General features: G+C 39.1%; 1 protein-coding gene across 1 annotated transcript in view; it reads right to left on the bottom strand.

Moving 5' to 3' along the window:
* Positions 1–817: 817 nt before the first annotated feature.
* LOC117814049 (transcriptional enhancer factor TEF-3-like) overlaps positions 818–24,027 on the bottom strand; it is a 44,485-nt gene continuing 21,275 nt past the window's right edge. Inside the window, exons 3-12 of the mRNA XM_034685160.1 lie at positions 19,541–19,605; positions 17,845–17,907; positions 15,527–15,661; positions 14,888–14,931; positions 14,544–14,605; positions 14,220–14,362; positions 13,295–13,468; positions 7,475–7,615; positions 5,444–5,596; positions 818–1,821 (exon numbers count right to left, since the gene is read on the bottom strand). Coding sequence (XP_034541051.1) covers positions 1,708–1,821; positions 5,444–5,596; positions 7,475–7,615; positions 13,295–13,468; positions 14,220–14,362; positions 14,544–14,605; positions 14,888–14,931; positions 15,527–15,661; positions 17,845–17,907; positions 19,541–19,605 — 1,094 coding nt within the window. The 3' untranslated portion in view covers positions 818–1,707. The remainder of the gene's footprint in view (positions 1,822–5,443; positions 5,597–7,474; positions 7,616–13,294; positions 13,469–14,219; positions 14,363–14,543; positions 14,606–14,887; positions 14,932–15,526; positions 15,662–17,844; positions 17,908–19,540; positions 19,606–24,027) is intronic.

The raw sequence follows: 24,027 nt of genomic DNA, 5'->3' as shown, positions 1-24,027 counted from the left end.
GGGTTTCACACCAAAACGTGTTTTTTGGTTTGGAACACTGATGGATTATATGGGATTATACTGGCAGTCACATGTGGTGGCCTCCAGTAAGGGTGTAATGAGTAGTTATGACCACCAGGTGGCAGAGGTCTCTAGCTACATATTTCCCCTACAGTAACTTCTCAACACATACTACACAGAGAGCTGAGTGTGATTACAAATGTTAAATGAACGGTGATTAGATTAACTGTCTCCCAAAAGCATTTATCTAATGGTAAAAATTGTTCTACATCAATCAGACATTTTTTGGCTTGAACCAGCCAGTCAAATGTGAAGCCTTGCTATTGTACCTTCATTTTAAAATCACTGTACATTTCATTGATATTTTTAACATTTGTTAAGACTGAAAATGGCTTTTGAACTCACAAATTCCTTGTTTTTTTCCCATCACTATAGAAAATAACTTTGCATCTCTTAAAAACGTACCTGTGAGTTCTGTTGTTATCCTGTAGCTCAGCCACCAGCATCTGTAATTGGCTTTACATTTTTTTTTTTCACCTGCAAGCAGCCTCTTCATTTTCACTGTCTACAATATAAAAAGTGAAGCATTCAAAAATTCCCATTAAAACAAAATACACTTACCTTTGCATACTCCGTGAAGAAACAGAATACCAAAAACCTGCTGTAGTATGATTTCTTCTTTGAAACAATGGGTTAAAGTCCTCTATAAAATGTAGTCTGTTCTCAATTTATAATTTACTATACATATCAATGATAATAAAATGACTTACATTGAAAAAAAACAGCAGATAATGTAAATTACGGTACTAGTGCATCATATTTTGCAGTTATTTATGACATCTTTCACAGATTGAAACAAACTCAGCAACAGAGGAGCTTTGTAAGAAACACTTGTATTTTCATCTGACACTTCAGGGCAAGTTTCAGTTACAGACAACCTCTGTCATCAGCTTACAGGTCTAAATCTGGTTCAAGTTAGCAGTGTTATATGTGCCTTTTGATGTAGTCAGATCATTTCAATCAGAAACATTAAGACAATACAAGAAACATTTAACATTAAACATCAAACAAAGTGAATACAATAACTCTTTAAATCATTTAGCCTCTTTTCTTTATAAATCTGTTTAGAGGAGGTGTATCTGACACTGTACATCATTTCTCAAATTCTCAAATAACACAAAGAATGGCACCAAAAACAGTGATATTTTTCTGGATGTGCAAAGCAGGGATTCTCTGTCTACTTGTTTTAGATTTCCCAGTTGTTATTTATTCTGAAGTCACTAGGGGGCATCCTGAGGCAGCCAAACTCCTCTGTAGCAAACATCCCCTGCACATGCATGTGTGTATAAGAATTTAAATCAAAAACAAGCACAAGTAAAATGAGATGAAAAACACCACCAACTTTCAACAACTTTCTCATGCAGGTCTGGTTTGGCTCCTTTGGTATAGAGACCACAGCGTATCATGGTCCTCTTTTTTTTGCCACTTTTCACACAAAGCCTGTTTCAGCTTCTGTAATCCCAAATCCTCCTCTTCCTCAGCAGTAGTAGTGTTCCTGGGTGCGCTAACAAAGCCAGTGTTTATCTGGGCTCCTGATCGACTCGTATGGTTTCAGCTTTAAGCTTGGGGAGGAAGTAGTCCATTGTTTACTGTAGTTGTTCACTGAGGTGCTACAATGGGTCTAAAAACAGGTAAGTTCCAACTGTGTCAGTCTTTGACTAGCCTGTAAATATGATGCTGTGCACCGTGCTCACTGTTGGACACCTCGAAGACGTATGCTATGCACAGTAGGGTCTCCAGTGTGTCCCTGTTAGTCACCACCTGTGGACAAACACAGGAGGTAATGTTCAATTATGCTGTGAGGGGAAAAAGACAAGAAAACCATGTGTTTAAATAGGGGGAATTAACAAGTCTATGGTTTCCAGGGAAATTTGCAGAGTAGGAGGGTCAAACAATAACCATAAGACTCTACAGATATATTTGAACAGCTTATCTACAGAATCAATAATGACACTAAAGTATTCAGATCAATATGGGGTCCTTATCTGGAAATGATTGGAGAAGGTGACTATGGTATCCGATGTCCAAATAATTGGTCCTCTATGTCTGATGAACATCATGTATGATTATGAAATGTAATATTGTGACATGAAATACTATATATGTTAACCTCTAAACATCACCAAGAAAATTAGGAATGCTATTTTATTATTATCTTTATTTTTTTATTTATTTATTTTTTTTTACTATCATTATTATATGGGTTTTTTTCTATTTTCTTTTTGTTGTTTTTGTATAACTTATAAATAATTTGTCAACTTGGGGTGAACAGAGTACTGAAAAAAATGCAATAAAAAGTTGAATGACAAAAGAAAAAAGACTACAGATATCAATGAAAACTCTTGATATAATGTAGTATTTATCTAATATTGTGTAGCATTTTTTTGCATCTAAAAGAAGAATCCTGGCTTCACACATTTTCAGAAATCCCTTAGAATTGTAGTTAAGTGTAAAAACTAACACCAGTGAAATTATTGCATTAAAGCACCTGTAAGGAACTTTCGGTTGGTGTTGATTTTGGCGCCCTCTGTGGACGAAGCAATATATCTTTTCTCTTTGATGACTTTGCAAAAAAACTCACCTTGCTCCATTTAATCAGTTACATTAATCCTTAATCGAGAATATTTGCTGTGGAAAAAGATTAAGTATAAAGCTGGAACCATTTTTGAAAAATGACGACATTGACATTTATTTTAACTATTTGTATTCTTAATTTTGATGCTCTAAGTTATTCTAGGTACACACATTTTATTTTTGGTGTCCATGAGTCTATTGTATTATATTTATGTTATTTTAATACATTTATTATTATTATTATTATTATTATTATTATTATTATTATTATTATTATTATTATTATTATTATTATTATTATCTTCCCCTAATGTCTTGCCATTGTTTTATTTTTGCTTCTTTCCTGTTTTTTAATCGCTGTAAAGCACTTTGGGTTGCATTTGATTTGTATGAAAGGTGCTATATAAATAAAGCTTGATTGATTGATTGATTGATTGATTGATTGATTGATGTTAGTCTTGTTGATTATGGTGTTGTTTGTTTTTGTAGGTCATAAAGAGGCATAAATATCAATTTAAGCTTGTTTCATGACCAACTAAAAACTCTGCAGAGGAGCTTTAAATTAACTTCAGTCCTCTTACAGCAAGATCTTCCTCTATTTGCAAGATCCTTCTTTGAAAGTTACTATATGCCAACATGACAATACTACAATAAATAGATAGAAAACTGAAAAAGTGAATAGAAATGTCAGGTCCACTTAAACATGACCTCATACAACACACTTACGTAAAGTGAATATTTAACAATGTAGTACACTTGTGGTTTAAATGCTCTGTAATTTGTTGTATTAAAATGTGTAAATGCAAACACAGGACAATGAGTGTGGACATAAACAAGCACACAACTTCACCACTTCATTATGCACCGGACACAGCACTTGTTACATGAGGCCTATCGATCCATTGTGCTCAGCCGCACATTGTGGAATCTGTGGGTGCATGTGTCTGTTGTCTATGTGTGTGTGTGCATGTCTGTCTGTGTGTGTGTGGACATCTGTTAATGAGCTGTTCATGGCTAATATGAGCTAAATCAGCCCATTGAGAAACCTAATGACATGCTGCCATGTAGTCGTCAGTGTGGGCTCAATATGGTCATTGTCCCTTGGCGGAGTAGGAATGCAGCCGCCAGTGGAAGGGACACCGATGTCTTTGAACCCTGGTGTTGAGGACCACTTTGTTACCATGGCGACACACTCCACTCTATTCACTTCCCTCTCTGAGGAGCACATGGGCTCATTCAGAAAAGTACGGCTTGCAGTGGAATGGACAAAATGTTTCAACTCTGTAAGAAACTGTACAAATTGCTTTTCATAGGCAGGGAAAGATTGCTGCCAGCTGTTAATGGTCTGTCACAGATACCCAGAGGAACTATTACAGCACCACCTTATTCATTCAGACACCAAGCAGCTTTTTCTCCTGTTTCACACCCTTTTACGACAGTGTGATGCCTGCAAAAAGCACTTTGAGATTGAAAAAAATATATTCACACTTAAGTCTACTGAAGGTCTGTGTGGCCCTGTGTTTTCTTATCATCTCTCTGTGGTATGAAAGGAACTACATGAATGATGAGGGACAGTGAGTTCATGAAGGTGTTGCAGACAATGATTCATATCCAAATTAATTTAAGTCAGAATAAGCTTTTTATCTACCTTCGCCACAAGCAACATTTTCTGAGAATCCATGGAAACAGAGCTAATGTTGTCCGCTAACAGTGAATGGGATTACATGTTTTCCATTCATACTTCTTTATAGCCTGAAGAACAATGGTTTTACATCTGGTAACAATAATGTTCTGGTAAGGTAAAAAAAAACTTGAGACCATTCTTGAATAGTGTGCTAAATTTGAAGCTACCAGCAGGTTAGCTAACTAAGGATAAACCAGGCGGCAACCTCCGGTCTAAAAATATGAGTCCAATGCAGAAGTTCTAAAAACTGCATTTCATCAAGGATCCACTTGAGGCTGGCTCCGGAAGTACTGGAAACCACATACACACCAATTCAAAAAAGACGATCTTTACAGCAGAAATAAACATGTTTACAGCCTGGTACAAAAGACGAGTGTAGTCTGAATAGCTAATTTCTGGGTCGGCACACACTGTGAGGGGGGTGAATTTTTTTCTAACGTGGCAATTTTGAAGATATTAAGATTATGAGTCTTCCAATGAGAGACACAGCTGACTTGATTGACAGGCGGGAACACTGTAGCTGTTGGCTAGGAGGCTCAAAGCCCGCCTCTTTACGCCACAATCGCTCGACAGCAGCAATATGGCTGCCGCCGCCGATTGGCCTCTAAACAGCGCTTCAGAAACAGATGGGTGACGTCACGGATACTGCATCCATATTTTATACAGTCTATGAGATAAGCACAAAAACAGCTAGCCTGGTTCTTAACAATGGTTCATAAATCTGCCTAAAAGCATTTCTAATGCAGTATAACTGTTTCTAGAATATGGAGGGCTAATGTAGTACTCCTGAGTTAACCCACTGTTTAGTAGAGGTGTGAAAAAATATCCATCTCTGTAGACAGGACAAGGCTCGCATTTCCCTTGATTTTGAGCATTTAAGCAAGCAAGTAAAGCAAAACTTTGGCTTGCTGCAACTTCAAAGGAAGCTTAAATGTATGAGAGTGGTTTGAGCTGTAGATCTCAGCAAGAAGGAGATTAAATGTATTTCACAAACTATCTTAATACATTTTTAATATTTAACAGGATACCCTTGAAACTGAACTTACAACAGCAGAGTAGCAACAAGCATTCAAAAACACTAAAGCACCAGCAAACACACGTCTGTATTTGTTTTCCTGTGTGTACCTGTAGGATAGTAAAGTTCTCCAGTACACTGTTCATCATGTACTTCTCCGGCAGGTGTTTCAGCTTGTGGATGAAGTTGATCATGTATTCACATAATGGGGAGCGGTGGATTCGAAACACGTAGCGCCCATTCTCAAAACGTGCGTACTCCGTCTGGGAAAACATACACAATAAGCAATAAGACATGCAGTCCAATATATGAGGACATAGATCACATGTAAAGAGAATTTAAAACACATTACAGGAGAAAATGTGAAATCTACTGTTAAAAAATTGGGATGCATATTCCACTGAAATTGGATTAAATACATTAGATATGAACATATCCAATATAGGCTGTAATTTGTGTAATATAATAAACCTAATGCAGCGTATGGCATGCCAAAAAAGCACAATAAACATATTTCTTGTGACAACCATAATCTAATCGTGTAGCCATTAAATATCATGTTGCACACTGAGGCAGATGGCTCTACCTTGGAGTGTGTGTGTATGCATTTATTGTACAATCCATCAGCAGCAGTTGAGGGCAGGGCCACTATTGTGTCCAGTTAACGGGAAGCATAACAGTTAGTCATGCTGGGGAGATTTGAAGATCACGTCAGTTTCCTGACCACAGATCAGTGGTAACTGACTGGAATCTCTCCCTACCAGCAGCAGTTACTCACTCCTCAGAGTGATAATAGTGGTTTTTTGACGTGGTCACGACCTCTCAATGTGGAAATATCACACATTTACCAGGCAATCAGTGATGCAAGCTTCTTACACTCTGACCACAAAGTGTATATTGTTAATGGCTGAAAGCTGTAGGAACCCTACTTCTAAAACACTGGATTTATTGGAACACTGAAACTAACATGATTGTTTTTTTCTGCATTTAGAAGCAAAGGAAAACACACATTTTGCATTATTATCAGCCTGGTCATTATACCTTTCATAATAGAGAAGGCTGTAGAATATGCTGTGTTTATATATGTTTCCAGAATGGCTTAAAATGGGAATATGCCCCTCCTGTAATCAGTACAAATTCATACCTCAAGGATGAGATTAATTCAGAATAAATTGTTAGAAATTATGAGAAATAGTTGGAGAGATTAAAAATAAGAGTGGAAATTTAAAAATGTTGTTAATTAACAGCAGGTCTAGCTCTTGAAAAACTTACTTATGTTGTAAGGAAGAAGGCTTCTGAGTTTATTGATATCTGGGAGACATTTTTAAATTTCATAAAAAGTGTTGACATTGAGGAAGTGCAGGAACTGTGATGTGATTATCATTATTACTATTTTTAATGACATTTTATTTCATTTGAAGGTTTTGTCTAGAACTTTCTGAAAATGTACAATTTAAGCGTTACTCCTACTTATTTATTTTTACAGTTTCTGTATGTGTTTTATATATGTAATATTCTGCCAATATGGGGGGGGGGGGGGGGTGTTATGTGTTTTCTGTACATTTTTGATACATTCTGTAAATACCCTTAAAAAATGTGTTAATCAATAAAACATATGTTTATAAAAAAAAATGTTGTTCATGTTGATAAGTTAAAATGTTATTTTTACAATCAAAAATATAAATACTGAAAGCAGTTGGACATGAAAAGGTAACAGAAAATTGAAATGCTGATTTTGGCTTATTGCACGTCAAAATCAGAAATCAAGCATCTCATATGATTGGAATATTTCCTCTAATCGATCAAAAAAGTCTAATTCTGAAAGTATGTTTATGTATACACAGTAACCTGTTGGGCTTCTTTACCTCAAATGACTGCATCAATGCAGGGTGGCATGCTGTGGAGAAAGTATAAAGGGGATTTTCTTCCATGCACTGTAATTGCATCGTGGAACACCAACTCCTCTCACAGCGCTTACAGGCATTAAAAATTACAATATAAACTTTGTCAGTCCTCATGCTAATGGTCTCAATTGCTTTTGAAGGTCATAAAAAAGCATCACAGTTAATTTCAGTCCATTTCATAACCAGTTAAAAACTCCTCACAGGAGCTTTAACCCCACGTATCCATCCATGTCTTACCTCTACTTTCTCTACCACCTGCTTTCCAAAGGAGCAGACTTTGGTGGATGAGGTGATAATCATGTTCTCAGAGCTCTCATATTGACTGGAGACGCCGTAGAAGAAGCTGCTGTCATCCTGCAAGTTAATACTGAGGTCCGCCTAGAGATAAGACACAGAAAATATGTTAGAGATCAATACACACATCTATCAGTCTGATCTGAAAGAAACCATGAATCCAGCCTGGTACTGTGTAAACATGAAGGAGGATTGTCTGCCCCATTTAATCAGACACATGTGTGCTTCAGTACACACTATACTGTTCACACTGATCATCCAAAATCTAGAGGATATACAGAACCAGCTCCATAATCTATGACAAAATATCAAGTTCTGCTCACAGATATGGATCTCAAAGAATATGTGTCAGTCTGACAAAGACATCACCAAGAGTGTTACGGCTCAACAAAGCTTCAGAGTGATTCTCTGCAAAGCCAGGAGGAATCCAATGGTCCGATCTTTGTTAACCCTGTATAACACTGTCAAATCCAGCCCTGAGATTCCCAAGATGCTGTGTATCACTGTGTGTGTGTGTGTGTGTGTGTGTGTGTGTGTGTGTGTGTGTGTGTGTGTGTGTGTGTGTGTGTGTGTGTGTGTGTGTGTGTGTGTGTGTGTGTGTGTGTGTGTGTGTGTGTATGTGTGTTTTGAATGGAAGACGATTATGGAGAAGAACATTTTGATCTTTCTATTATGAGTTCATCCGGAAAGTCCTCCTGTATAATTCATGGAAGTAGAATGTTGTGTTACCTTCAACTTTAAGAGGACTGATGTCTTTGAAAATTGTTGGGAGCCTATGTTTGTTTACAATTTTTTCATCTGAGCATCTTCACACAACAGCTACTTCCATTTGATGTCATGCTCAAGTTTGGAAGTAGCTGTTGTTATAATATCACACTGTTGTGTTTGAGGCTATAAGATCAATTAAAGATATCTGAAGGGTTGTTTTTATTAATAATTACTCCACTTCTCATTGGCAATGAAAATACTTTCAACAGTGGAAACCAAGAGGGACGTCTGGTCATGTTCAAGTTACAAAAACAAATAGGATAGTTAGTTAGCTCCAGTAAGATTATTGCAAAAACAAGCATTTAGCTAGGCACAACATAATATTATTGCAAGCTATGAAGTTTCTGAAAGCTAATAATATTTTTGCAGGGTTACATGAATGACTGGGTATACCAAAAATTGCAAGTGTGAAGATAGCAATCTTATCTAGGAAGCAGTTGCGGACTATTATTAGCTGTAGCTTAATGATTAAACAAATGTTGCTTGAATTTCAAATAGGGTCAAATGTCCTCAGTAGATTCACCAAACAATATCTCTACAGCTTTTCTAAGACTAAGAGGCATAATAATACATTTATTTTCATATATACAACTTAGAACCAGAAACACATAAATATAACATCATAGTGGCATCAAAACTTCACTTACTCAGCATGTAAGTGATGAAAAATAGCCACCATGTGATTATAATGAATAGTTGAAACTAAAGCAAGTTTTACTGTTTAGATTTTTAATGATTTTTAACTAAGAGAAACAAATTTTTTTCTACCACCTGCCACAGCTGAAACTAGTAAAACATTGTAACTACTTCCTGTTATAAAAATGTGGCTTCATAAGTTTAATTCAAAGAGGAAACAGCATCAAGTTTCGTTATATTCTTGCAGGTTCACCTGTCTCTGATCCTTTGACTGGTTCAACTGAGCCAGGTGTAATTAGATTTTGGATCAGACTGAGGTGCCGGCTCGTCAGTCAGACAGCTCGGCTGTTTTACCTTTTCCCCTGTCAGCCTCTTGTCTCCTAATGGGCCATTGAGACACTGCTCAGCCTCCTCTCATCTCTTCATCACCCCCTTCATCTTCATCCCTGGCTCATGTAATTCCTCTATTTGTCTTCATCCCTGGGGCCTAGTGACCCTCCTCGAACCGCCATTCCCTGCTTCCCTAACAGCCTGCGAGGGAATTCATCCAATTACAATCAGCAGCATGCAATTGGCTGATTAGATCAGGGTGGGCAGGCTGGCTGTGTAACAATTTAGCAGAGGCGGCTCAAATCAGATTCCCTCTGCACTTCAAAGGCGTGAGACAATCCGTTAGGACGGGGCCACGGGCGCCTAGGGCCGAGGAGGAAGGTGGGGAGAGGGGCAGGGCAGCCAGAGGCCGACATGGAGGTTTGCTGGAAATTCAATCTAGAGTGCCATAGCTTTGGAGGATGGCCTGCTGCCTGTCACCGTCACCATGCCAACCTGCGCCTCAGCACACCCCCGAGTCATGACCTGCAACATCATCTCGGCTCTTCTGGTCCTTCATGATGGCGTAAATACAGTTATTGTGTTTTTTAAACGTGTTGAGGATTTCATTTTGCTTCTTTCACCACCAGGAGCATCTTTTCTTGTTTTTGGTTTGCAGCTGTTTTGTAGGATTTCTGTGTTTTGTCATGGATGCCTTGAGAACTGGAGGACCCCCTCGGGATACGACAAGATGAACGAACCAAGAGGGGACAGTATTATGAGCTTGTTCTCCTCCAGCGGGGACTTGCACATGTCATAACCGTTGACTCCACTGAGCTCCGACATGAATCGAGACAGTATAATATTTCCCCCGATGATTTGTTGGTTACTTGCCACCCACCATCTTCTGCCATCTCTAACTCTTGTTCACACGGCCGGTGTCTCTATTTCTACCTCCTGCTCTTTATTGCTGTCTAGCTTTATTTTTCTTCATGATTTACAGCAAGGAGACTTACCCCTCCTTTCCCCCCTCACCCTATGAATCAAATGCCATGCTGACCAGCTGCTCTTCCCAAGGACCAGAGAAGACCACTTCCAAAATGGTGTCACTCACCAGTGTCTTTTATCTCTCCACAATAAATAATGTGGCAGTCAAACATGTGAGAGGGGTAATGTCATACATACATGCGTTGGCTTTGGTTTCAGTGGCGGCGCTTTGAACTTGACATTCACAGTCTTTGGCTCTCAGATGCACAACACTCAAAGCTATATTATAAATCTGCTTTCAAGTCCAAGTGGCCTCTGTGCAACACATTTATGACAAAGTGGATCAGTGTGACAGCCGCCGCACGGTGAGGCGGGTGGTTTGAAGTCATTATTTACTGAGTGTGCTTCTCCACTGCAAGCATCCAAACTCAGAGTTTTTTTTACCAGAGTAGCAAAAGCATTCCTGAGTTTTGTGTGTGTGCGTTTGTTTGTGTGTGTGTGTTTGTGTCACCTTGTATGCCATTATTAATGTGCTAAAAAAACAACCTTCTCTTTGGTATTGGACAGGAACGTTACTGTAGAACATGACAGAAATGCCTAACCTCAGTCAACCTCCAAAAGTGTCATGACTCTGAATCAGAAGACATCCTTTATATATCTGAAAGAGGTGAGTTTATTGATGCTCAGCAAAGTTCAAGATGATGCAGATAACCACCAGTACATAGAAGAGGTAAAAAAAAAAGTATGTGTTAGATGCAAAAAAAGTCTATATGGGTGACATTTTATTTGACAAGTGGAATATAAATGATTGGAAAAAACTGGCACAAATCCTTCTGACAGAGAGTGAAAGAGCTGCCACAAGGAAATGTCTAAAATCTGCCCCACCCACTATTAATGAAAGGTATAATAATCTATGAAATATAAGTCATTGAAAGGCTATCATTCTCACTCTATAATGAATTAAATAAATAAATGGGGGAGGTTCTTGCTGTTGTCTTGCATTCATTAGCTTGCTCTTTATTGTAATTTTTTTTGTCATCCCCTCATTCTTTAACCCTCTTAAATGAAAGCTTCCCATGTTCATTTGTTAACAAACAAACGTTACTGAAAGAGTCTAAAGTATCCGGATGAGCTACATTTTAAATAGATTTATTTCATGTACTGCAATTATGATTTATTTTATAACTTGTGACACAGTGTTGTGAGAACAGTCTTTCAGTATAATATGTGTCATTTCATGTTCCAGTTCGATCACTGAGCGACGGCCCGACTGTCCTACCGTTCCTGGCTGTTCTATACTCAGGCTGGCTGTGACTCAGAGTATCCGGCGGCAGGCCTCCTGGTGCTAGCTGCTATCAGGATCGTGCACGTCCTCAGAGAACTAGCTGGCTATTGGTCCATGCATGCACACTGCTTGCTCACTTTTTCAAAGGAACTAGACCCAAATAAGGCTATTTAAATGTTCCTCATGTGCCTCTCACAATGAGAGCTAGAGAGCTTTCTGTTTTTATGCCCCTAAATTATGGAACTCTCTGCCTCTGGACATTGAAATGACAAGCTCTAAAGGCTTAACTTCATCTGGCTTTTAACTTGGAGTATTTTTTTTTTTTACTCTGGACTGCATTACTGCCCTTATCACTGTTATTACAACAGTTTTAGAATTATCATTATTCTTACATTTTTTTAAATTTTTCATATATATTTCTTTCTATCTTATTTTGTTTTATTTTACTTCTCTGGTATGTATCTGATCTTATTTTAATGATTTTATTGTAATGATTTTATTTTATTTTTAAGTATTTTATATTACTGTCCTCTATCTTGTTTTTGTCTTTTATCATTTTACCTATTGCTGCTATTTTTGGTCTTTCTGTCTCCTTGAATGTATGAAAGGTGCTCTATAAATAAAGATGAGTTGAGCTGAGTGATACAGTAATAGTAATAATGAGGAAAACTGAATGCAAACTTGCTTTTTCTACATTTTTTTTCTTTTTCATGTCTGTGCAGGAACTACAGTTTTTTTCCTCCCAAATGTACTCTCTAAAAAAAACATAACACAGATTAATATAACTATTGAATGAAATACCGTAGATTATTACACGCTGCTCAGAGTGTATGTGCTGTAAATGTAGCGGGAGGTGCCTGAGATAAAGAGGGTGGGATTTTAAGTATGTACATGTTGTACAAGATCTAAATACCAAAGGTCTTGTCAGGGGGAAATCAAGGTGGCCACATCAGAGTAGGCGTGTTTTATTTCACCCGCTTTGATCTCTGTCTCCCTTTTCCTAAATCTTTACACACAATTTTCAGGTTGTAGACTTCAACATATATACACTTTTTTCACTTATATCACTCACTCTTCTTTATCTCTTTGTTCCTCAGCGTTTGTCATCATGCTTTATTCTTTCATCTCTTTGTGTGTGTGTGATGGGGAACTGGGGGGTGTGTGCGTCTGTCTGTGTGTGTATGTGTGTTTTTGGGGAGCTTATCTAAAAATAAGTATATGAGGAGGGGGGCATCAGGGTTGGACTCAGTCTAATGGCACAGAAACAGGTGCCTGGGTTCATATTTCCCCTCGTGAAAGATCAGGCCTGCCACTCTCCCCAAGGCTGCTGTTACACACAATACACACACAGATACACGCACACACACATCACAGACACATACAAGTCCACCCACGCCTGATGCATGCAGTGCAGCACTGACTTCTTTGCTGGCACACTAACCACCAATCAGGTCATGGGAGCGATGACTTTCCATTCATTCTAGTTTCAACTCGCTCTAAAGTTCCTTTAACTCCGATGTTAAAGCTTTGGTTAACAGTGCTAGGCCTTTAACGTCCAACAGGTGCTGCAAAACATTAACAAGAGTGTTTGCTGTACCTTTGTCGCTTGGGAAGGATTACTCACATAACCTTACCTTACATAACTCAGAGTTTGTGACTGAGATTTGGATCGTTTGAATTGAAATGAGTTGATTTATAAGAATCAAAATGAAGTAAAACAAACTAACAGAATGGGATCTGGCTGATCTAAATTGGTTAAGCTGTATGAAGTGTGTTACCCAGAACTTGACGAGAAAGAAGGCGTTGGGCGGCCCTTTGTCAAACAGCTCCTTCAGGCCTCCTTTCTTCTCGGGGAACTTGTCGTAGATCTGTCGGACGTCCACAGACTCCAGGTAGGGGTCGCTGTAGCTGGGGTTGGACTGGCCAATGTGCACAAACAGGTGCTTGTTGAACTGCAGAGACAGGAGTGCATATCAGGAGATGAACGGGGCTAAAGACTGACAAGTGTCAAGTTTGGTAAAGTGCCAATAACGCCAGGTGCTGGTAGCATTTGTCACATCGGGCCTGCTGTTGCATTGAAGCAGATCTGTTCAGTGTTCCCACCCTTTTTCTTTCCACTGAAGCATTCACAACTGTGAGCTCATTTGTCTTTGCAGAATAGCTCTTTAATTGTGAATCATTATCATATGCTGGCACAAGAAACACCATGTTTGAAGTATTATGGATTAAAGGACTTAACTTCATAGTAGTTCACAGTTCATTTACATTTATAATGATTTAATTACACACAGCAGACAAACTATGAAGGGTGATAAGCCTAGCAAATCGATCAGTTAGTAAAATAAAAACATTTCTTCATTGGATTTTTGTCGCCAGAAGTAGACTCAAACATTGTATGTATTTCATTTGCAGATGACTAAGCTGTTTTGTGCAAATATAATCAATGAAACAGTGAGAAAAACACAAACTGACCACAGTGGATGGAGTACATTTTGGTGTAATGCACCTCTCATAAAGGTTTGCTCTTAACCTAATCATTTCCCTTCCATGTTTCTCTGTATTCTAAGTCTTCTGTTTGTTTCATTTCCTTGCTGCTGTTTTGTTGAGTAACGTGTAAAGAGTATAACCTGTCTAAATGAAGAATAAATGAAGTTAAACAGTGAGTTCATTTCTTAGTAGACAAAAGGAAAGTAATCTCCTGACTTGTCTGCTTACGGTCTCTGGGTCCTGAGGTTGCTCCAGGAAGGCGGAGAACTCCAGCATTCTCAATTTGGAACTGGCAATACTTCTCCCCTGCCAAGGGGGGGCACCGGGAGACATCTGCAGCCCCGCTGTGCTTTCATAACCTGCAGAGAGAAACCAGTGAGTGCGTAAATGTGTGGTTTGAGTGTGACAATGAACAAACATTAAAAGAAAATGCAACGATATAGCAGCTATTTCTCTGAGCTCTTCATCACGAGCTGGGTATTCTCATCACTTTGCTGGCATGACAGCCCTCTGTCAACACAGCGAGGGGGGGGCACCCACCTGTTATGGGGGTCGGGCCGGACGCTTGCATGGCGTAACTCTGCTGGGAGAAGGGCTTAATGCTGCAGAGAGGAGACAAGCAAGAGAGGGAGAGGCATGTTATGCACCGTCTCGGCCTCATGACCCCTCCTCACGTACTAATTGGACCGTCTGACCCCTAAAGACGCAGGGGGGCAGAGCGGTGTGCTGAAAGTCAGACAGCTGAGGACTTTGCTGTATAATTGCTCTGATATGTATTAATTTGTTCTGAGATTCAGTTCCTGACTGAAATTTATCTGATGGTTATTAAGCTGATCACATGAGAAACGACTGATGGATGCAGGGAAGTAAAGACAGTTACTCACTCTTCATGGCCGCCTGGCTGTCCTGGAAGGGCTCCATGCCAAAACTGGAGGAAAAATAAAAGAATGCTTTTTTTTTTTGCATAGCGTCATCCCTCTCTCACATGTGAAAGCGTTTTGTAGAAGGGAATAAAAAACAAAGCAGAATAGTGTTGTATCTATAAAACGAAACTTGAGACTTTCCCCATAGTTTGATGTATTTTTCATACACATACAAGATCAATAATGTGCCTTTTTATGCCCCTTTAATGAACTTTAACTATGTGTCCAAACCTCTGGTGCATAAATGTAACACATGCATGATCAATAAGTTGGTAATACATCATATTTACATTCAAAAAGATCATTAACAGTCACTAGGTAATTGCTACCAACATCCATGGATCTGCATTCTTTTATAAAAATGCAACCATCTCTGTAAACAAAACTGCATTTCATGGTTGTAATTCATCTATTGTCATTTTTTTTTCTTTTAAAGTTTTTAAAAATATTGCAAGAATTTCTTCATTGAGTGAAGAGAAATGTGATGTAAATACAAGTTGTAGTAATATGGTTTCATGTGTGTCTATCACAGACATTTTGGAAATGCTCAGCCTGTTAATCAGACTTTCATTGTGTAAGGAACACAGGTGAGGGACTCACCCCACCACTCGTGGGGTAGGCCGGCCTTGACAGGCCCTGTAGAGCCATCTTGTTCTGGAAAGCGGTGGGCGAGATGATCTGTGCTGAGGACATGGTGGCCATACTCTGCAGGGCCTTGTCTTTGGCAACCTGGTCCTGTGCAGAGGCGGAGTGAGACAAACAGACAGTCATGCAAAGGGAGGAAACTCATCAGACTCCTTTTAAGTCTGCGCCCCACATCAGCAGTAAACAGAGCCCTAAAATGGGAAGTGAAGGGCTGAGGCAAGCTTGCATCATAGGTGAACCCATGCCAGGAGGAGAGCTGAGGAGAAGCTGATATTACAGTCAAGGACCTTTGGGTCAAGAGTTAAGTTTATTGCTTTGGCAGGAGCAGGCCGGTGATGACATGCAGCTTCTGTTGGAGGTCAAACTGGAAGTCAAGTCAGGATACAGGGTGATATGCGATGGCAATTGTATCAGAATTGCTAATTGCTTATGCAATTTTACAAATCTAATTGGCTGGATAGATATAAAATTATCTTCTGTGTGTTGTCCTGTAAAGCGATACAGCTCTTGTTTTTTAATCCACTCCTTCAGCAGTTTGCAGGCCACAGAGGACTACAAGCACTTGCCGCCCAGCCCTAATGGGCAAGGCCACAGGGTGCATTCTTCCCAGAACTGGCTAACACAAGGGCATAGCTGAAATATGGGGGGCTACATGTGGCAGGGAGCTCAGTTACACCAAAGACGTATTTAAAAGAGTCTGTCACAGGGGCCAACCCTGTGACCGATGCTGGGCCATGCCAGCTGAACCCTCATGGCTGTCATCCAAGGTGAGGGACAGTCCTGCGTGTGTGGGGGCGTATGTGGATGAGAAATGTAAACTGAGAAAGTACTGAGGGGACAGGGATGTGTTAGCTCTCCGTGAACCGCACAGGAAAACTTTTATTAAGGTACTTATCAAATATAATACCTGGAAGGAATAATGCAGGGATTAATTTATTTCCTGACTATTGCGTTTGGCTCATCTTGTTCATAATCGTGTGCGCTACAGTAAGCCTCAGGCTTTATGAAATATGTTCGTATTTCATCGAAATGTGTCAGCTTCCAATTTAAAACCAGCATCAATTAGATGGTGCAATTAAAATAGCCAATTGTTAGTGCCTTTGTGTTAATGGAATGTGAATACATGGCAGCGCAGGGGCTATGGATGCTAAAATACCTTTAACACAACAGAAACTTCATTACAACAGGGAATAATACAGAGGAAATAATGTGCTCTCCTTCCATCTGCTGCTTCACAACTGGAGTAAAATTATAAATGCAGCCGCGAAGGTCTGATTATAATCCAAACAGCTTCCACAAGTAAATCTAAAATAAAATGAATAAAAAAAAACACACTAGTAATTATGATCATACCTTTAATTAATTTCTGATTTTTTTTATACCTATGTTCTCAAAACGAAAGTGGCAAGAAAACCTGTGCTGTAAGATTTAGACACAGAGAGATAGTGTAACAAGTCTATTTTTTCCTGTGAAGTCTTATTTTCTTATTTTATTTATTTATTCAAAGGGACAGTGCATATTAATGAACATTTCAGCATTGCATCAATGTAAATATGCCAGAGTATGTTCCTCATGTGTCTCACACAGACAGAGAGCTTTCTGTTTTTGTGCCCCTAAGCTGTGGAACTCTCTGCCTCTGGACATCAAAACGGCGAGCTCTCTGGTTGTTTTTAAAAGTAAACTTAAGACTTACCTTTTTAATCTAGCTTTTAATTTGGAGTAGTTTATTTTTAGCCCTGGACTGCATTATTATTATTATTTTTATTATTTGTATTATTATTTCAATCATTAATCATTGCTTTAACACTTATTTATAAAAAAATATCTATTTATTTATAAATTTTAATTATTTATTTATCTATTTATTTCCTGTGTTCATCTGATCTTTTTAACTCTACCTTATTTTTAACTTTTCTTTCCACTCTTACTTATTCTATTAATTTGACTGTGTTGATTTTATTTTATCTTATTTTTAAGTATTTTAATTATAATCATGCCTTTTATAATTTTACCATTGCTGTTGTTTTCTGTCTCTCTGTTATTCTGTGAAGCACTTTGGGCTGCATGTATGAAAGGTGCTATATAAATAAAGTTGAGTTGAGTTGAGTTGAGTTGAGTTGAGTTGAGTTGAGTTGAGTTGAGTTGAGTTAGACATAGGGCTAATTTTCGTCCATATTCCCCGGTTGCATAAAATAAAATGCAAAATATGAAAATCTTCAAAAGTAATAAATGAATGTGAAAAGGAAAGAAAAGGTTTGACTCACGTAGCGTACCTTCAGCTTCACCTGGATCTCTCTAGCCTTCCGTCGGGCTAGGACCTGGATGTGACTGGATACCTGAATGACAGATAGGAGAGGTGAGTGTTGCACTTATGCGACATGTTGCCAGGTAATACAGCTGTAATGTGGGCTAAGTAGTTAAAGCTGAAGCCTCACACTAACAAACCATAGACAGTAAAAACATGGACATAGTCTCTGTGATGTCACCAATTGGTGTCTGCAGAGACGTTTTGAAGCCCAGTGATGACAGGCGATATGTTGGGAGTGTTAAACCTAATTTTTAGCCTCCTGGTAAACAATTACAATGCATCCACCTGTCCATATACTTAGCCATGTCCCTATTTGTGCAAACTTTTGTATGGCCCCTACCCTCTAAATTAACTGTAAGGATGAGTTATAACCCATCTTGTTGTTGTTGCTGATCTTGTATTTAAATGTCTCAGAAATGTGTTCTAAAGAAGAATCCCATCTCACTTTCTTGTGGCTGTGGTACCAGGAATTCAAAACAACTACCTAGAAATGCTCAGCCTCCTTTTTTCATGGTCTCACTTGCTTCTGTAAGTTATTTAGAGGCATCATTATTAGTTTCAGTCTGTTTCGTCACCAACAAAAAACTGCTCACAGAGGTCTTAAGCTCTCAATGCTTTGAGATACAAAAACTTATGTCCCTTTTGGCCTTCTGTAAGTTGGATTAAAGGTTGGAATCTTAATGAGGATTGTCAAAAACATTCACTTCAAGACAAGATAGGCACTCTATATCGTTTAAGCAATTTTCTAAATTATTTATTGGAATCTTTGCCTTTATTTGATTGGACAGCTGATGAGAGACAGGAAATGTGGGAAGCAGAGAGTGGAGGGAAGACATGCAGCAAATGGTAGAGGCCGGGAGTCAAACCTACAACCGCAGCGACAGGGACAACAGCCTCTTTATATGGGGCGCACGCCTAGACCACTAGGCCAATCTTCAATGTATCCATTGGAGTATAATATGGTAAAAAATGTCAGAAATAATTATGTGGAGCAAGAAATCCAAAGACTTAACCATAGACTTGTTAACAATGTTGTTCAGGCTGTGCTCTTCTTTAAAACTGCAGCATTGCTTTCCTTTTTGCAGTTTTCCCGTCACTGTCAGACATTTCTGAGCAACACAGCAGTCCACCAGTTTCCTCTTATTGGACCAGCAGGTGTCCCCCTACCCCTCCGACCTGTCCCACCATCCATCTCTGATCCCCCCCCCTCCCTTCTCCTCTCATCCCCACTCATCTCTTCTCATCCCCACTTTGACTCTGCCAGATGACTTAGCGGGGACGCTCTCTCTGCACATCCATCACTGCCCATACATCAGTCCTTCCATATCAGATACCGTAGTGAGGATAGAGTTCCAAATCCCTCACCCGTCCCTCCTCAGTGTCCAGTCCAGATCAACATATTCCCGGCGTCTTTCCCCGTCTAACAAGCCCCAGATCCACGAGGTGCTGAAGAAACAACACCGACATATGATCCTATAGCATCTGTGCATTGGGCCCTGGCCCTAAATCAATCATCATGTCCAGCCATCTACGTATCAGGCAGAGAGAAGTCGGGTAGGGGGGGGACCCAGAGTGTTGGGGGCATCACTCAGCAGGAGAGGACTTTCTGCTGGGGTCCAAAAATAGGGGCTGCTTCAAATGGCAGTTTCCAGAGAACTTACCTGCTTCCTTGTCCGCGTCTTCCCTGTGCGCAGTTTGATGTACCGTGCGATCAGCTCGTTTCGTCCTGTTAGGGAACAGAAAACAACATCATTTTAGTTTGACATAAAGTGGATCAGGAACTGGATATTACTGAGAGCTTCCAAACACATTTCATTTACCTACAACCAATTAATTCAACATCAAACCTTGAATAAAAATAGGGGGGACAAACATCTGGCATCATTTGAACTTGCACTTTTAACTAGCTTTATAATAATTTGAGGGATGAATAACTGTGACAGGTGGAAAAACATCCACATTTGGAACGTTTTATTGAACTTCTAAGGGATTCTACTGCTGTATTGTTGACCATAAAACACCTCTATCTTATCCATAGTTTACTTGACCATAAAGTAGGAGGCTAATGAGGCGTATGTTTGAGGTTTGGAGGAATCAAAAGGATTACTGGAGCTAACTTTTAACTCATCATCAGTTAGCCTGCTCTGCATGCTGGGCTAAAAGAAGTATGAGAGGGTGGAATGAGGAACTGTTTGTGCACCGTGTATTCCTGTGCACATAATTATACAAATGCCTAAGTAGTGAGGTCACTGTATAATTAGCTTAATTAACCTCTTGAAAGATGCTTGCCGGTATATCTCTTGTGTGTTCATATTCAGCAGAGCTTGCATGTAAGTATAGATGCAAACACACCAGTGGAGCCGGTCCACTGAAAACTGCATGTGTAAGTGTATGACTAAGTGTATACAGTGTGTGTGAGACATGCATCAGTCTAAGCCTGACTTCCCTGAGTGTACACCGAGCTCGTATCTCTGTATCAAGTGTGTGTATGTGAGTGTGTATGTGTATGTGTGCTGCTGACAGACAGGTCACATTGGCAGAGCAGGTGGACACCGCAGGCATGCGATCCTCAGACTGGACTCAGGACAGACACGGAGCACGCAGACCACTGACCAAAGAGGGGGCCCAGTCGGATGGGGCAGCCAGGCAGCTGGTGTGTGTGTCAATGTTTATGGAATATGCCTTTACGCCTGCAGTAAATCTTGGGCTTGTTCGCCCCCCCCCACCACCACCATCCAGAGTCTCCAGTTACAGTGGAGGGCAATGGTCATGTGGCCCTTCTCCCCCCTTATCTCCACAACTAAAGCCGAGGTTTAATGGCTAAGATTGTAAGAACACACAAATAAGCCTGAATAAGTCCTACGTGACATGAGGACAATATGTGATGTGTGGTCAAATTGTTTTAACTGTGGTGAGGATACAACAAGGAACAAGAAATATTCAAACACTGAGGTGTGCATATTTGTTGTAACAATATGTCTGTGTTATATTCTAAACAAAGAAAACACATTTACTCCCCTGATTCGAAAGTTATCTGAAAAAGCCAAAGTGCTACGTTTTTGTTTTTTTACCTTAAACCACAATTTGCTCTTATCTCAGTCGTCAGCCATGTGCATAAATATTTTTAAAGGCAAACTCAAGACCTACCTCTTTAGTCTAACTTTTAACTGAGTTTTATTCTTAACAGTTTTATTTATTTATTTTCTATTTTAAATTGTAGTCACTTTTATTCTATTTTATTTATTTATTTTATTTTATTTCTTAAGTATAGGATCTGATTTTCTTTTAATGGTTTAATATTTGAATGTTTTATTATCTTAGAAATGTATTTTATTTTGGTGATTTTAATTTCCTGTATTGAGTTTTAACATCTTATTTTACCTCCAGTGTTTCCTTTATTAAGATATCATGAGAGCATTTTTCTCAGTTCATTCAGCAACTTCTGTTTTATTTATTTATTTTATTTTGTATTGTTTGTATTACTATTGTTGCATATACTGTGTTCTTAACCTTAGGATTGTGGGGTGGGTTTGGGGTCGGGGCTGGGGGTGGGGGTGGGATCTTTTTCTTAATTTATTCTATTTTAAGTTGTTTTTATGTACGGCACTTTGTGTTACAATGCCATTGTATGAAAAGCGCTTTATAAATACAGTCTGGTTGATTGATTATCCCTCAATCACAACCAAAATGACAACAAATAGCTAGAATCGGCTTCATCTGCTTGGGCCAAATGTTGTGAATGCATAGATCAGGCTTCCACTGCTTGTTCTGATAGGCTTAATGTAACATGCTGAGTGTGGCTGCATAACATAGATACATCAAATGTTTTTTCCTAATTGTGTGTATCAGTCTTTCCTATTTAATTTACTTTCTTTATTTCAGATGCAGGTCCATGTCAGCATAAGATTAGATAGGAAATAATAATAATGAATGAATACAACAGAAAGACAGCAACACAGGGATAAGAACATCTCAGGTTACAGTGATTGTTTCTGAAAGCAAGGAGAATGTTTGTTGTCACTTAGTGTGGGCTGAGTAAGAGCCAGTACAGTTTTATTTGAAGTCAATAATCAAAATTTAGACATTCAAATTTTCATTGTGGGAAAATCAATTGTAACAAATGTGTCACTTGCACTTTTCTACCTTGGTAACCTGGGTGAGACAGTGAGAGCATTATTAAATGCCACCTGGAGCTCTTTAATTTTGGCTGTAAGGCTTGTATCCACTTACACCGTTTTTGGCACTGACAGTGCCTGTCTTCTATACAAAACCAATGCAGTTCATCATTTTCACTACTCAGCATGCTATGCTAAAAAGCGCTCTCAGCATCATCCAATTCTTGAACTCAAATCACGCTCTCAGTTGAAACAAGGTTAACTTCAGATCACCACTACACTTGTCCATGTCACTTCTTCCTCTTTGACCAATCAAAATCGAGAAGGGACGGAGCTTCTGATTTCAACTCTGTCTACAACAATGTTGAAGGATAAGCTAACCAGGCTTTTTTATCAAGTGTACAATATCTAGGATCAGACCTGCTGCTAATGCCAGAACATGATTCATTTCCATTGATCGATTGATTTTCTTAAAGAAAAAATTACACCATAGCAAATATCAAACATACAGAGCAATTCAAAACAGACTTAACAATCACTACTAGGCAAAGAAAAAATGCCATATGATGACTCCTTTAACCTAGCAAGAGTAAGCACCGATGAGAAGTGCTCTGAAACTGAGGTCTTGGGTGCTACTACCACAGGATATGCCATTAGTGGAAACAGGCCCTTACTGTTTAAAGCACATTTAAGGTACATTAAAACCTAAATAGCACTATTTTAACATCTATGGCGTATATTGGACATTTCTGCCATGGGGTTTATTAATAAAAACTGTTCATGATATCCACAGAATGGACAATATCTGGAAAAATAAGAGGTACTGCTTCATCCAGAACCAAAAATAACCCAGAGAGAAAATCTAGCAGGAGCTTTAAACTAATGCTTAAACAAAGAATAATTGCAATTTCAACATCAGACACAATTTCATGACTTTAAATGAACAACATGTTGAACTGATGCTGATAACGGCCACTCAAATAAAGGCTGTTTTGTCATTACTATCAACTGAGTCTGTAACTTACAAGTGTATTGGCTGGACAAAACAAGCAGTTTTATATTTCACATTGAACTTAAGGAGCTGGGGGAAATCCTGAAACATTTTTTGGACAACTTGTGAATAATAATTGTGTGATATTATTAGCAGATTAATCCAAATAAATAAACTGTGTTGTACAGAGAACAGCACATTTACCAGCAGACAGTTTAAAAAAGGGAGAACAGACAGGCACAAAAACCCAAGGTCAAAGAGTGATTCACACAACTATTGCAGTCAAAAGAGATCTCTCACGCTCCCACACAGACTACCCCACACATCAGACACACAAACACCCACACACATGCACACGCACACGTACACACACACACACACACACACACACACACACACACACACACACACACACACACACACACACACAAACACACACACACACAGAGTCATCCAAGTCTGCGCGTCTTTGCACCACCTCTTAAACACGGTCATTTTTCCCTTGGCACCACATCTCCATGTGAATTAACACACAGATCAGTCACGACACACAACCCGGTACGAACCCGTCAGACTTTCCCTTACATACTGATGCTCAGGTCTGACCTCACAACGCTGCAGAAACTGACCAATCAGGCTTCTTCAAACTTCAAAAAGTAGAAACCTGAAGCTAGACTGAACTGCAGTCCGAAATGTTGTCAGCCAATAAACGTGTTCAGATTTTGCCCGGAATGCTGAGCACCGTTATCTCCCTGCTCACACGGACGTGAGTTTTAACTTGATGCTTTTTGGAAGCATTGAAGTTTTGTTGTTAAGTGTTCACAGAAACAACTAAGATTAACTCTACCAGATGCACAAATTATCAACCAATCAACAGGAGGTCTGCCTTTAAGGTGTAGGGTACAACTTATTTTTAAGGCAATGAAAAAAGGGATCATGGACTTTCCAAATAAAAGGCATGATTCCTCCTAGAAAGATTTCCATGTTACTCTGACTACAAGAAATCTTACACGTATTGACACCTAAATTATTCAAACTTTTA

The sequence above is a fragment of the Notolabrus celidotus genome, chromosome 6 (assembly GCF_009762535.1).
Source record: "Notolabrus celidotus isolate fNotCel1 chromosome 6, fNotCel1.pri, whole genome shotgun sequence".
Taxonomy (NCBI): Eukaryota; Metazoa; Chordata; class Actinopteri; order Labriformes; family Labridae; genus Notolabrus; species Notolabrus celidotus.
Note: the sequence above shows the minus strand (reverse complement) of the source record. Positions and strands in the feature narration are given on the sequence as shown.